The 13,532-nt window shown below is 41.5% G+C and overlaps 1 protein-coding gene across 2 annotated transcripts in view; it reads right to left on the reverse strand.

Moving 5' to 3' along the window:
• Positions 1-13,532, reverse strand: part of FNBP1L (formin binding protein 1 like) — a 236,485-nt gene that overhangs the window by 103,164 nt on the left and 119,789 nt on the right. For both annotated transcript variants that reach the window (XM_068239782.1, XM_068239778.1), the window contains exon 2: positions 11,481-11,596. In XM_068239782.1, the coding sequence (XP_068095883.1) occupies positions 11,481-11,596 (116 nt within the window). The remainder of the gene's footprint in view (positions 1-11,480; positions 11,597-13,532) is intronic.

The raw sequence follows: 13,532 nt of genomic DNA on the forward strand, positions 1-13,532 counted from the left end.
TTGACTTTTAAGCTTCAGTTCAGGTTTTCTTTAAGCGACCTTCACATGCTAGATCAAAGTCATTGCTTACACTATTGTTGACAGAGGAAATCTGCAAAATATTTGATGCCCAACAATCTTGAACATACTGCACTGACAGAGGTTTGCAATACTGTATAGAGTCTAGACTGTAGAAAAACAGAAGCTGCATGGGGAGGGGGGGAGGGGGGTGCTTTACTTTCCTCAAATTCAAATTGTGGCTTTAGTAAAAGGAAATCATTAGAATATGAAAGCCATTCCAAGGACTCACTGCATTAAAAAGAAGGATAGACTAGAGCAGACAGGTCAGCAGCTGCCCCCCTTACAAGAATTGTTTTATCAGTAGTACAAGAATTCTCACTTTTTAGTTTAAACTATTCTGAAACCATAGCCAGAAAAGTTATTTTGCTTAAATTATAAGGTTAAAAAAAAAATTAAAAAAAATAAAAAATTAGCAAGTGTACAGAGAAGCACAAGTACAAGAAAATGTACAAGGAATGGAGGTCTGGTCTCAAACTTTCAGTGCGTTACTCTGGTTAAAAATCTTTTCCACTTAAAACATGCTGTGTTTTTTTTTCTATTAACTGCATGCATTGGGAAATTATGACATGTTTTGGGCAGGCGTAGTGTCCTGTCAGCGTAGACTGACAGGACTGTTAATGTACAACTTTTATGTGCGAACCAAGCCATAAAAAACTCATACAACACTGCTGCCAACTGTCAAAAACTGACAGGACAGTACTGGACAACTTGGTTTGAGCCCACTATAGCATTTGTGTCTGCTTTTCAGCAACACATCAATGTGACAGGATGCCAAAAGCGGAAAGAAGCGGACACAACTGCATTAGTGGGCTCAGGCCCTAATGTGAACCCAGCCTCAAGCAATTTTGTTTTAAAGAAAATCTCCAATAAAATCTCTTAGCACTTGGGTGAACGTTTAGAGCGTTGGCTCTGTCCAGAGCTAAAAATATTGTGACAGTGTGGCTGGCGCATGAAAAGATTAAAGCAGAGAGCTTAACAACATACAAAGAACACTGTTACTCCTCAGAGTAAACTACTGCCATCTTTAATTAAAAGACCACAATGCTGAAAGGCTGTGAGCCAATTAGCATGCAGGTCAGGGAAGCACCCTGATTCTGCTACTTAATACTGTAAAGAAGTCATTCCCAATTCTCCATAATGCAGGAGGATTGCTGGAACACCCTTGACAATCTTCTAAGTACTTGACCAAACTCCTACTATACAATACTAATTTTACTTCATATTCTATTTATTTAAAGGGTTAGTACAAATCGAGAGTCTAGTTTTTGGTAGAAGTAGAGAAGTTGTACTAAAGTGCAGTATTCAATTTTAAAAAAACTTTAATAGCTGTGCTTACCCAAAGCAGTGCAGCTATTTTATTTGTCCATATAAAGGAGCCCTGCACTAGCTGCTTTTTTCTTGTTCAGAAAGAGGCAATTCTACCTCCTGTGACAGCCTAGTCTACAGCAGTATAGTCACAGTCTACAAAAGCTAATCATATACCAGTCCCTACAGAGAGAATATGAAATGGCCCCATACTTGGAAAATCTCAAACTCTCCAAGAGAGACAAATCTAGAGTGTCTACAGACTAAAGGCGCTTACACACACCATACTTTACGATCAGCGGATCTTATCAGTGTGCCGACAGAGTGCCCATACGTCCTACTGTCGTCAGAACGACCGCCCAGCGGGAGGGTCTGACGGACCAGTTGTTTGCTGAAGTAATGCATGTGTATGCGCCTTTAGTGCTCACAACCATGAACTGGAGTCGGGAAGGCACAGGCAGATGTACAAAATACCAGGGAGAATAGACTATGCCAACATATGGGGGGGTTGTGGGTTCAGGGTAGGAACAAACTAGGCAGAATCGCATATGCATTTTTCATAGCACATAGTGTAAAAAGCATATGCGATTCTGCCTACTGTGTTCCTACCCTCAGGGATGAGATTCACTTCCTACTGCGCCGCCCAAAATATACTACAACCTTATTTAATAAATTTATATAACCATTTCTAGACTTTCACGCACTTCTGTGGCAACTAAGGCAGTGGGTTGGATCTTACTGGAAAAGACAATTTAGGCAGGTGTGTAGTTTTCATTGTAAAACACAACCCCGAACTCCAGTGTCAGGCACGCTGTTGTGGACCTACATAGGCAACGTAAGCATGTACAGGTCTACACAAAAAATGGTGCAGCACTGGCGATTAATACCTCAGACACTCATGTATGCCCACATCGCAGTATTCTTATTACACTTGCCTAACTTGTGTTACTATAAACAATTAGTGTAATTTAAACATAATAGCGGATATGGCTGGACATGAAGAAGAGGATCATGGTGTAGCAGCACTCATCAGGCAGCAGGAGAGGGGATGTCTTCCCTGTGCAGGAGCTGTGCAAGCAGACAAACTCCACTATATATACACACACACACACACACAAGGCCTTCCTGCTGCAGCACAGAGAAAACGATTACAAAATCAAAAGAAATAAAAGAGAAAACACACAAACAAAAAAGGAGAAAAAAATGCATAATCAATAATTCAACAGAAATGCATTACCATAAGAACATTTTAAAGCATTCTGTGAAAAAATGTTTAATAATGCAATTATCTTTAGTAAAACCTAATTATGGAACAGTGATAATTTAAGGTTTTGCTATGGATCAATATAAAACACATTTGCAACTCCAGATGGAAGACTCCTGCTGGTCCCCGCTCCTCTTACTGCAGGGAGTCTTCTCACTGGCTGCTGCTGTGACAGACCCGTGGCGTGTGACAATACCCAGCCATGTGTTTCAGGATCACGCCCATATCCCACCCCTTTTCGGTATTTGGTAGTATAGAAAGTTTAAGGACAACTGTAGTGAGAGGAATATGGAGGCTGCCAAATGTATTTCCTTTTAAATAATACTAGTTTCCTGACAGCCCTGCTGATCTATTTGGCTGTCGTAGTGTCTAAATCACACCAGAAACAAGCATGCAGCTAATCTTGTCAGATCTCACAATGTCAGAAACACCTGATCTGCTGCATGCTTGTTCAGGGTCTATGGGTAAAAGTGTTTGAGGCAGACAATCAGCAGGACAGCCAGGCAACTGGTATTGCTTAAAAGAAAATAAATATGGCAGCCTCTATATCCCTTTCACTACAGTTGTCCTTTAAACAACTCAGAGGCAGAAGAGGACTGTGTGGGCGCGATCAGGCCGGTGGGGGCTGGAGGAAGCCCAGTTATGTATATTTTCTTTATAATCACCCATCTCAAGTACACTTTAAAGAGGTTTTGATAAACAGGACACTTGCCAAAAGTTTATGCATGGAGCAAGAAGAGAGATAAAACCGCCCAGACCATTGAGAGGCCTTCTGGGCTGGCAAATATTCACTTTTCCCCCTAGCAAATTAAAGATGGACATCTAACAGTAACAATTTTGCGGCTTGATCGACCATCTGATACAATTTTATCAAATCCGCTGAAAATCTGTCTAGCTGCTCCTGTTCGCTGTTTCTCTTCCGCGTATAGCGCGTTGCAAAGGTGTGACCTCACCACTTGGCATGCATGGGGAAACAACAGACAAGACCGAGGTAGCTGGACAGTCGCAGCTGGTGAGATTTGAATACATGTGTACAGGGGATGATGGGGGAGCACCTTAACTTTTTTTGGGGGGGGGGAGAGAAGGATAGCGGCCAGGCGGCATCACAGGGCCGATTCCCGAGAGATTCTATGCTAAAAAATAAAAATATATCGGGTGTATGGGCAGCCAACAGATCTCTCTCTGATCAGATTTGATCAGAGAGAGATCAGTCTCTTGGTTGATCTGCCCATACATCACCTTTCGTCTAACTTCTGTCCAAAGATAGTTTTTAATTAAAGCAGTTTGAAGATTGAGTGGAGCAGCCCATTGCAACCAATCAAACGCTCTAGCAGATGGGAAAGCCTGGCTGTTACGACCAGTCATGGTGCTGAGGCAGTATCACTGATATGGGAGAGGTTCAGTCCACTGCACAGAACTGAGCAGCAAGTAGCTGTGCACCAAAAACCAAAATACTGCCAGTAATGCTTACAAGAGCACAGTAATGTGATGTAATGGATCAAACCGCAGCATTTCGGGAGTGTTTTTGAACAGTGGACACCATTAGCAATACATTTAATGTGAAATAACTTTAATAAGTCCTCAGGACAAGCTATAAGCAAGTAATGGATCTGGTCAATCACTACAAGTTATACATTGTTAATGCAGAAAAAAAATCTCAAGGAAAGATAAGCAAATAATAGTAAATTCAGGCTTTTTCATCTCCGTTTCCCAACTCACTATCTGCATTACCATTAGAAAGATCTCTGGTTTCATGACATAACCATCTATATCAGGAATACTCTGGTTTTTATCTATACAGTTAATGGTACAAAATGAAAGGTTTAGATTTACACTGCTGTGAAACTGATATACATCTTATATGGTTATAGCTAGGCTATACAGGTACAGTGGGATGCGAAAGTTTGGGCAATCTTGTTTCCTGTATAAATCGATGGTTGTTATGATAAAAAATGTCAGATAAATATATCATAGGAGACACACAGAGGGCTATTTGAGTAGTGAAATGAAATTAATTGGATTTACAGAAACTGTGCAATAATTGCTTAAATAAAATTAGGCAGGTGCAAAACTTTGGGAACTGTCATTTTATTGGTTCCAAAACCTTTAGAACTAATTATTGAAACTCAAATGGGCTTGGTAAGCTCAGTAACACCTGACCTACATACACAGGTGAATCAAATTATGAGAGAGAGTATTTAAAGTGGACCAGAGATGAAAAACTAACTATAACAAGTAACTTGTCTATATATGTTATCTAAAGTTTAGATAGTTTACAGAGCATATGTAGCTGCTTACAGCTTCAATAGAATATGATCATTTCTTCCTGTGATACAATGACAGCAGCCATGTTTGTAAACATTACACAGAGGCAGGCTTATCTGCATCTTGAGCACTCAGCCTGTGAAAAAAAAACTAATCCCCCCCCCCCTCCTCCTCCCTCCTCTTTCTGCCTCTGAAATCTCAGACTGAGCTCCCATGAGCCCTTGCTACTGTCTGAAAATGCCTTGGCTCTCTGCAAACCTGTGGGCGTGGCTTGTTTATAGGGAATTAGAGTATTAAAACAAAAACAAAAAAGTATTTGGCTTGAGGAATGCCCTGTAACCAATAGGAAAGAAACACAATTATGCAATGAGTAAAAGTTCATCTCGGATCCACTTTAAGGGGGTCAATTTTAAGCAGGGCTGTGGAGTCGGAACAAAAATCTTCCAACTCTGACTCCTCAGTTTATGAAACCACGACTCCGGGTACTCAAAATGGCTCAGACTCCGACTCCTTAGTCTAATACTTAACAGGGCTGTGGATTTTGTACAAAAATCATCCGACTCCGACTTCTCAGTTTATGAAATCAACGACTCCAACTCCGGGTGCCCAAAATTGCCCCGACTCAGACTCCTCGACTCCAACTCAGACTCCACAGCCCTGATTTTAAGTTTCCCTCCTCTTGTAATTTTTTCTGAAGAGTAACAACATGGTGATCTCATAACAACTCTCAAATGACCTGAAGAAAAAGATTGTTCTCCATCATGGTTTAGGGAAAGGATACAGAAAGCTGTCTTAGAGATTTCAGCTGTCTGTTTCCACATTTAGGAACATATTGAGGAAATGGAAGACCACAGGCTCAGTTCAAGTTATGGCTTGAAGCGGCAAACCAAGAAACATTTCGGATAAACAGAAGCGACGAATAATGAGAACAGTCAGAGTCAATCCACAGATCAGCACCAAAGACCTACAACATCATCTTGCTGCAGATGAGCCACTGTGGATTGTTCAACCATACAGCACACTTTACACAAGGACATGCTGTATGCGAGAGCGATGCTAAGGAAGCCTTTTCTCTACCCACAGCACACACAGAGCTGTTTGAGGTATGCTAAAGCATATTTGGACAAGAAAGCTTAATTTTGGAATAAGGTGCTGTGGACTGATAAAACTAAAACTAAGTTATTTGGGCATAACAAGGGGCATTATGCATGGAGGAAAAAGAACAGCATTCTAAGAAAAACACCTGCTACCTACAGTAAAATATGGTGGGGCTGTGTGGCCAGTGCAGGGACTGGGAATCTTGTCAAAGTTGAGGGATGCATGGATTCCACTCAGTATCAGCAGATTCTGGAGACCAATGTCCAGGAATCAGTGACAAAGCTGAAGCTGTGCCGGTGCTGGATCTTTCAACAAGACAACGCCCCTAAACGCTGCTCAAAATTCACTAAGGCATTCATGCAGAGGATCAAGTACAATGTTCTGGAATGGCCATCTCAGTTCCCGGACCTGAATATAACTGAAAATCTGTGGTGTTCGTTAAAGAGAGCAGTTCATGCTCGAAAGCCATCAAACCTGAATGAACTAGAAATGTTTTGTAAAGAGGAATGGTCCAAAATACCTTCAATCAGAATCCAGACTCTCATTGGAACTTACAGGGAGCGTTTAGAGGCTGTAATTTCTGCAAAAGGAGGATCTACTAAATATTGATTCCATTTCTTTTTTGTGGTGCCCAAATGTATGCACTTGCCTAATTATGTTTAAATTGAACACTTTCTATAAATCCAATAAACTGCATTTCACTTCTCAGATATCACTGTGGGCGTCTCCAATATAATATACTTGAGAGACATTTTTTATCGTAACAACCAACGATTTATACAGGATAATCATGACAATGAACAAGGTCGCTCAAACTTTCGCATCCCACTGTATGTCACCCCATATGCGAGTCCAGGATCAGGTTGTACACATGATTTAAAGTGAGAGATATGTCCATTTACCTAGCCATGTCTATCCGTCAAGGACTATGTGAGGAGATGATTTCATTGCTGTACATCGCTGTGCCCATGTATTTAACAGTGTAGCGGGAGCATCTCTCACTTTATCCAGCAGCTCCCAACGGGGATCGCAGACGTTTCTCCTCTCCTGCATTGCTCTTCTAGTGAAGCCATCACTAGGGGGAGCCCCGAAAGGGAAGACAGGTCTGCAATCTACGTGGGAGCCGCTGGATTAGGTAAAACACTCCCGCAACACTTAATTATATGGGGGAAGCGGAGACTGCGGGGGAAGGGGGTGGAGACACATGCAGGGACTGCCTGACATGGAGGTGGGTCATCGGCTGATATCGGTGGCCATTCGTAAGTTGGTTATTCCCTACTTTTGCCCCGTATAAGAAGCAGGGGCTTTTTCTTTTTGGGGAGGAAAAAGTGAGTTTTATACGGTGGGAAATACAGTAAATTACATAGCTTACTAGGTAAAATAAAAACAAACAAAAAGGAAAACCAAGAAAACAGAAACACATGCACCCCTTAAGTTCTACCTTTTCAGCCCCACTGTATCTCACTCCAGAGGTCAGAAAAGCCACAAGATCAAAAACCTCCCAGACTGGATCAAGGTATCACCTTCCCACACCTAACAATCATAGCCGTGGAAGCGCTTTGCGGTAAGGAAAGCATGCAAGGTTCCTTTCAATTGAAAGTATAGAATTTGCTACAACTACTTCTCCTGGTAAGATATTCCACATCTTCACACCTAAAGGGTACCTGAAGTGAAAAGAAAGTGCCTTAAGGAAGGGGAAGCCTCTCGATCCTCCACAGGCCCATTCCAGTAGTGGGACCCCCGAAAAAGAGCTTGTTGACAACTCGCTCAGGTACAGTAGCACAGCCTACTCTACTTTCTACTGCAAAAGGACAATACACAACATGGAGTCTCTACCTTCCTCCGGTATAATCCCCTAAATGGCAGACCCCGAAACATGTTGCATTTTACCAATTAATACAGGAACATAAATTTAAACACCATTGGAGCCCCTCCTCATATTTATTGGATATACTGCATGCAAGGTGAAGTGGTGAAGCACCTGGGGAATTAACGCTGGCATCCAGTCCAGATAATGGGCTGATTGGGACCACAAGAGGGATTGTGTTACAGGTACCCCCAAGGATCCTTACTAGTTCATTGTTCATCTCCTTACTCTGCCTACAGAAGCCACCCCATCATGCCCAGCATAGTCATGCATCCTACCCTCTCCATACAAACAAACTCATCCAGCTGTTGCTAGCTGGCCGACACCCCTGCACAGCGCTAGCAAGAGCTCAGCCAGTGGATGGAAGCAGCTGACAGAAACTTGTGGAAGAGAGTCCTAAAAGACTATTAAAAAAAAAAAGTGAAACAAATCTGCAAGACATCTATGGAGCTTAACAGCGCTGCATGCCTTTCCACAATCATCTGCTATGTTTATGTAGCATTTGTAAACTTGCTGCACCTACCAAATTTTTATTTCTGGTGTTTTTTTACCTATACTGTACATTAAACTAATCTTACAATCTCCTATCTAAAGATTTATGCATGTGTAAAAAGCCTGGTTTGTGATTTACCCCATGAATGTGTACATTGCAAAAATAAGAACAATTCAGAGATTGTTAGATTTGCATTAAAGCCAATAGATAAATGACTATTAAAAATCTCTCTCTCTCGCTAATCTATAAAGAAGATGGAAAGCAGGTGAACTTAAAAAGGTTCAAACTACTAAAATGTGATCTGACCGCAGAAATATGACATCACCTCAACCTTGAGGAGTTAAAATGTAAAGAAAACAAATTGAAATAGCCACTATGACTCAGTTAGCAAAAATAAACCATTCCTCCTCTCAGAGGTGGAAATTGTCAAGGAAGTATATCTAAATACAGAAAGAATTTAAATTTAGAGCACAGTAGTAAAACCTGTCATTTTATATCTGAGTCAAGAGCCTGGAAGGAAAAAGTCTCATACGCTTTACCATGTAGAAAATGACCTGTGGTCAGGGACCACTCTGAAATGGAGACTACAGCGCTAACAAAGGCTGAGCTTCTAAAGGAGGCCAAAGACCAATCGTTACATCTACTGAAAAGTGTTATAAGTGCTGCACCCAGGTTCCATTGCACTAACAAATAAAAATTGGACATTGCATTCATGAAATATTAAAACGGATCCCCCCCCCTATAGATTTCAAGATCTCCAAAAGCTCAATAGGGAACCTAATGCTAGGTACACACCATACAATTTTCTGTTAGATTTTCTCTTAGATTTACCTGCCAGATAGCTTTTTTCCATGTTGTAGGTAAATCTAACAGAAGAATCTAACAGAAAATTGTATGGTGTGTACCTAGCATAAGATCCAGGCACACCCAGCTGAATGTGCATTTTACACGAGTGTACACAAGCAAGCTCTCAGTGCCTTGCAGTGCCTTCTCAGGGGTTCCATTGGAGATTCTGCCATTGGCTTCTGATAGGCAGCAATGACGGTGGCTTTAGTGCCCATTGGGTACAGAACAAACACTACAGGCAAAAATCTCATGAGGGGAAACAAACTTAACAGAAAATGGTCCAATCACCATCAGTTCTTCCATAGGACATAGGCAATGAGCACAAAGCCCACTAACAGTACATGTTTTGCAGGAATATACAAACATTTACAGATGAGGTAATTGGCATTAAGGCTAAATCCATTAGGCGTGGAAAGGCGTCATGGGGTAGCCAGTTAAAGGACAACTGTAGTGAGAGGAATATGGAGGCTGCCATATTTATTTCCTTTTAAACAATACCAGTTGCCTTGCAGCACTGCTGATCTATTTGGCTCCAGTAGTGACTGAATCACACCAAAAACAAGCATGCAGCTAATCTTGTCAGACCTGAAACACACGCTAAATCCTCGCCATCCACGCCATTTTGCCATGCAAACAGCGAGGCATTTGACACACCACTGAATCTGGGAAATAAATGTATACACCAGCATTCCATTGGATCTTTGTAAGACCAGGATTGCTCTTATAAAAGAGTCATCGGCCCTTTGAATATAGGGAATCATCTAAGACGATCCAAATTTCAAATTGCAAGGAAAAATTGTACTCCTGAGGAAGTTAAAGTTACTTGTTATATGGTTCACGAAATGCGTCGAGAAAAACTGATAATTACCTAAGCAGACAGACATTTAATGTCCCTTCAAGGTGGACCATGTGAGGTCTAGGTGGTAATTCAGGGACTCTATTCCATTTTTGAAGTTTCCCACATTGGGTGACTTATTATTGTAAAATGTGTAAACTTGTACACCTTGTGATGGTTTGTAAAAAAAACAAAAGTGCATTTGTGTGTTTTTAATATGTTGTAATAAAAATTAATGATTTTATTGGTTATCGAATGATTTGACTCAATATTCATCCATTTAAACTAGGATCTGTCTAATGTTGATTTCCCCAAAAATCCAATATTTTCATTAGATCGAAAATATTGGGTGTGGTTGGTTCAGACCTGACAATAATGTCAGAAACCCCTGATCTGCTGCATGCTTGTTCAGGGGCTATGGCTAAATGTATTAGAAGCAGAGAATCAGCAGAATAGCCAGGCAACTGGTATTGTTTAAAAGGGAAGAACTATGGCAGCCTGCATATCCCTCTCACTACAGTTGTCCTTTAAAGGAAAGGTTCAGGGAGGGTGGAGAAAAAATAAAAATCAATTTCCACTTACCTGGGGCATGCGCAGTACAGCCCGGCGGACGTCCGATGACGTCAGAGCGCCGGCGTGGGACGCAGAAGTACCAGGACTTGGAGCGCAGAAGAGCCCGACCTGGCAGCCGGCCTGGCCAGGTCGGGTCGGCCACCGGAGACCACCGGGAGCGGCGGCGAGGGCACCTCCTGCCTGTCACGGGCTGGAGGAAGCCCCAGGTAAGTGGAAATTGATTTTTATTTTTTCTCCACCCTCCCTGAACCTTCCCTTTAAGAGTCTTGGTTCAGACCAGTCAGCACCAGAGATGGTAAACATGAGGAAAATAATTTCAAGTTGATGCACATTTGAGTAGATTGAACACAGACCGATCATATTCAGTGACTAAAGCCTCTGTGTGGTCCATTTTCAAACTGCATAAATTTGGCACAATGAATCCACCGCTAAAAAGTTGTAGTGTTTATAACATGGTGAAATTATCAGGTTGTTAGAGGATTTGAACGTTCCCTGATGCACAACATACAATCAGCTAAAAGGAGTGACGTAACCAGAGGGAACATAGGTAATAACAGGAAATGAAAGATCGATAAAGAACATGTGGACAACATTACAAAAGGAGTTGAACGTTTTTCTGGCCTCAGTTTGCTCCTGCATGTGTCCTGGAGGTTTGTCGTTGTTGACTTCTGTGGTCAAAGATGAGAGACTGGTACAGCTGCTTGCTAGAAGTCAACATGCATGCCAACAGCCAAACCATCACGGATCGGCTATACAACCACCCACTGTATGTGGGCATAATTATAGCATTGTAGATTAGAGGACTGCTTTTTGCACCGCTTTACTATACAACCGTTCTGAAATTAGAAACTATAGTAACAGAAAGGACACTTACCTTAGCTGTTTTGCGTAGTTCTGCTCAATTTCTAGTCGCTCTTTGACAAATTTTGCATATTTGTCCAAGAAGTCTAAACCCCATTGCGTGTGCTTCTCTAAATTGTCAAACTGATCCTATGTAAAAAAAAGAAATTGCAACAGGTCAGTAAATCAAAAATTCAGACTGAACCACAATCTTATAATAAGCTTTCTAAAATAGCTTATGACAGTACAAATATACCTTTATTCTAAGGAACCGGTCAAGGTGCACCAAGACCAAAACCACTTTAGACACATTTTAATGCATATGCTAGAAAACGTACATTAATAAGCAAAGCACTTTTTTTCAATGAATATATTCATAAACACCTGGCTGCTGGCTCCTTCCTTGCTATTCTAGCCCCTGTTGCCAGAGGAGTTGGAGTTCCTTCAGCAACATAGAGCAGAACAACTTACCCTGCCTAACACTGCTGCAACTACAGTTACTCCTTGTTCAGTGTGAAAAGGTGAGTAAACACATCCAATCTTGAATAGCCAATTTTACCACTTCTGTGTACTATAAAAGGTTACCCAAACAATAGCTTCAATTCACAAAGCCTTCCTGCATTAGGTAAGGCAGAAAACAGATTATTTTACTAACGCTGAAAAACTAAAACAACAGACCATATTTAAAAGCACTTAATGTATACATACACATCAAATTTCTGTCATCCACTAAAATATTTTGTGATCATTTCAGGTGACTGCTAAATTACGATTGTACTGCCATATTGCTACTCTTCCTGCTACTTAGGTTTTGTCCTTGAAAAATAGATGGGGGACAAGCAGATGACGTCTTCCATATGCGAGAAGTTAAATAGCAATCAGATGACAGCCTGAAGCAGAAGATGACAGAGCGAACCACCTCAACTGATATTAATAGTTACCCAACACAACCGGGAACTTTTTTTTTCAGGCTGTATACCAGCCATACTGGAATTTATGACTAAATGCCAAAATTTATGAAAGCAGTTATTGCCAGCAAAAAAAAACAATACCATACACTGAAGAACGCATGAGCTAGCTTCCATAAAATCAATGAAAGACCTGAAATAACCCATTCAATACAATATCGCTAAAATCCTGCCAACTTTATCAAAATGAAAAGCATACAACTTATAAGTATAAATGAAACCCTAAAAGGTTTTTATGACTGGATGAAACTATCCATGTGGATTTGCAATTACTTGAAAAAAATAGCAGTATCTCATAATAGCGCTCACTATTGATTTCTCCCCTTGAATTATGCCTAGGCTAAGGAAAAATAGACACAACTCATATGCAACTGTAATTGCAGCATAGTTCCATTATGGAATAGAAGGAAAGAAACGACAACGCCTGCATTAAAAGACACTGAGGGTTCGTTTCCACTGGTGCGGTGCGGAATCGCCTGGATTCCACCGCGGACGAAATCGCATGCGGATGCGTTTCCGCATGCGGATTTCCCCGCGATTTCGCATGGCAAGGAACCAGGCGAATTTAACCATGTCACTGCCTGTGTAAAGCTCCATAGCTTTACATGCAAAATCGCACGCGAAATCGCGGGGAAATTCACATGACAAAGCCGCATGCGATTTCCCTATTAAAAGCATTGCGGGCGATTCGCCCGCATTCCTGCCGCACGCGAAATCTGACGGCTTTGCCGTGCAGGTTTTCCCCGCACGCCAAAATGCACCCGCACGACGCACAAGTGGAAACAATCCCATCCACTTGTATTGCCTATGCGAATCCGCATGCGGTGCCTGCATGCGGATTCGCTATAGTGGAAACGAGCCCTGAATTGTCACAAATCAAAACAGAAGGACAAGAGTGTGAAACGTCTGCACCGGGGTATCTGTAAAGTTAGGTAGCCTTCCATATTGAATTAACATGCCACAAACACTTGAGACTTAATAATAACAATTTTGTCTCTGACATCCTTGGACAGCTCTTTGGTCTTTCCCATGTTGGAGAGTTTGGAGTCTGCTTGATTGATTGATTCTGTGGACAGGTGTCTTTTATACAGATGACTAGTTAAGACAGGTGTCCTTAA

Source organism: Hyperolius riggenbachi, chromosome 6 (genome assembly GCF_040937935.1).
Source record: "Hyperolius riggenbachi isolate aHypRig1 chromosome 6, aHypRig1.pri, whole genome shotgun sequence".
Lineage (NCBI taxonomy): Eukaryota > Metazoa > Chordata > Amphibia > Anura > Hyperoliidae > Hyperolius > Hyperolius riggenbachi.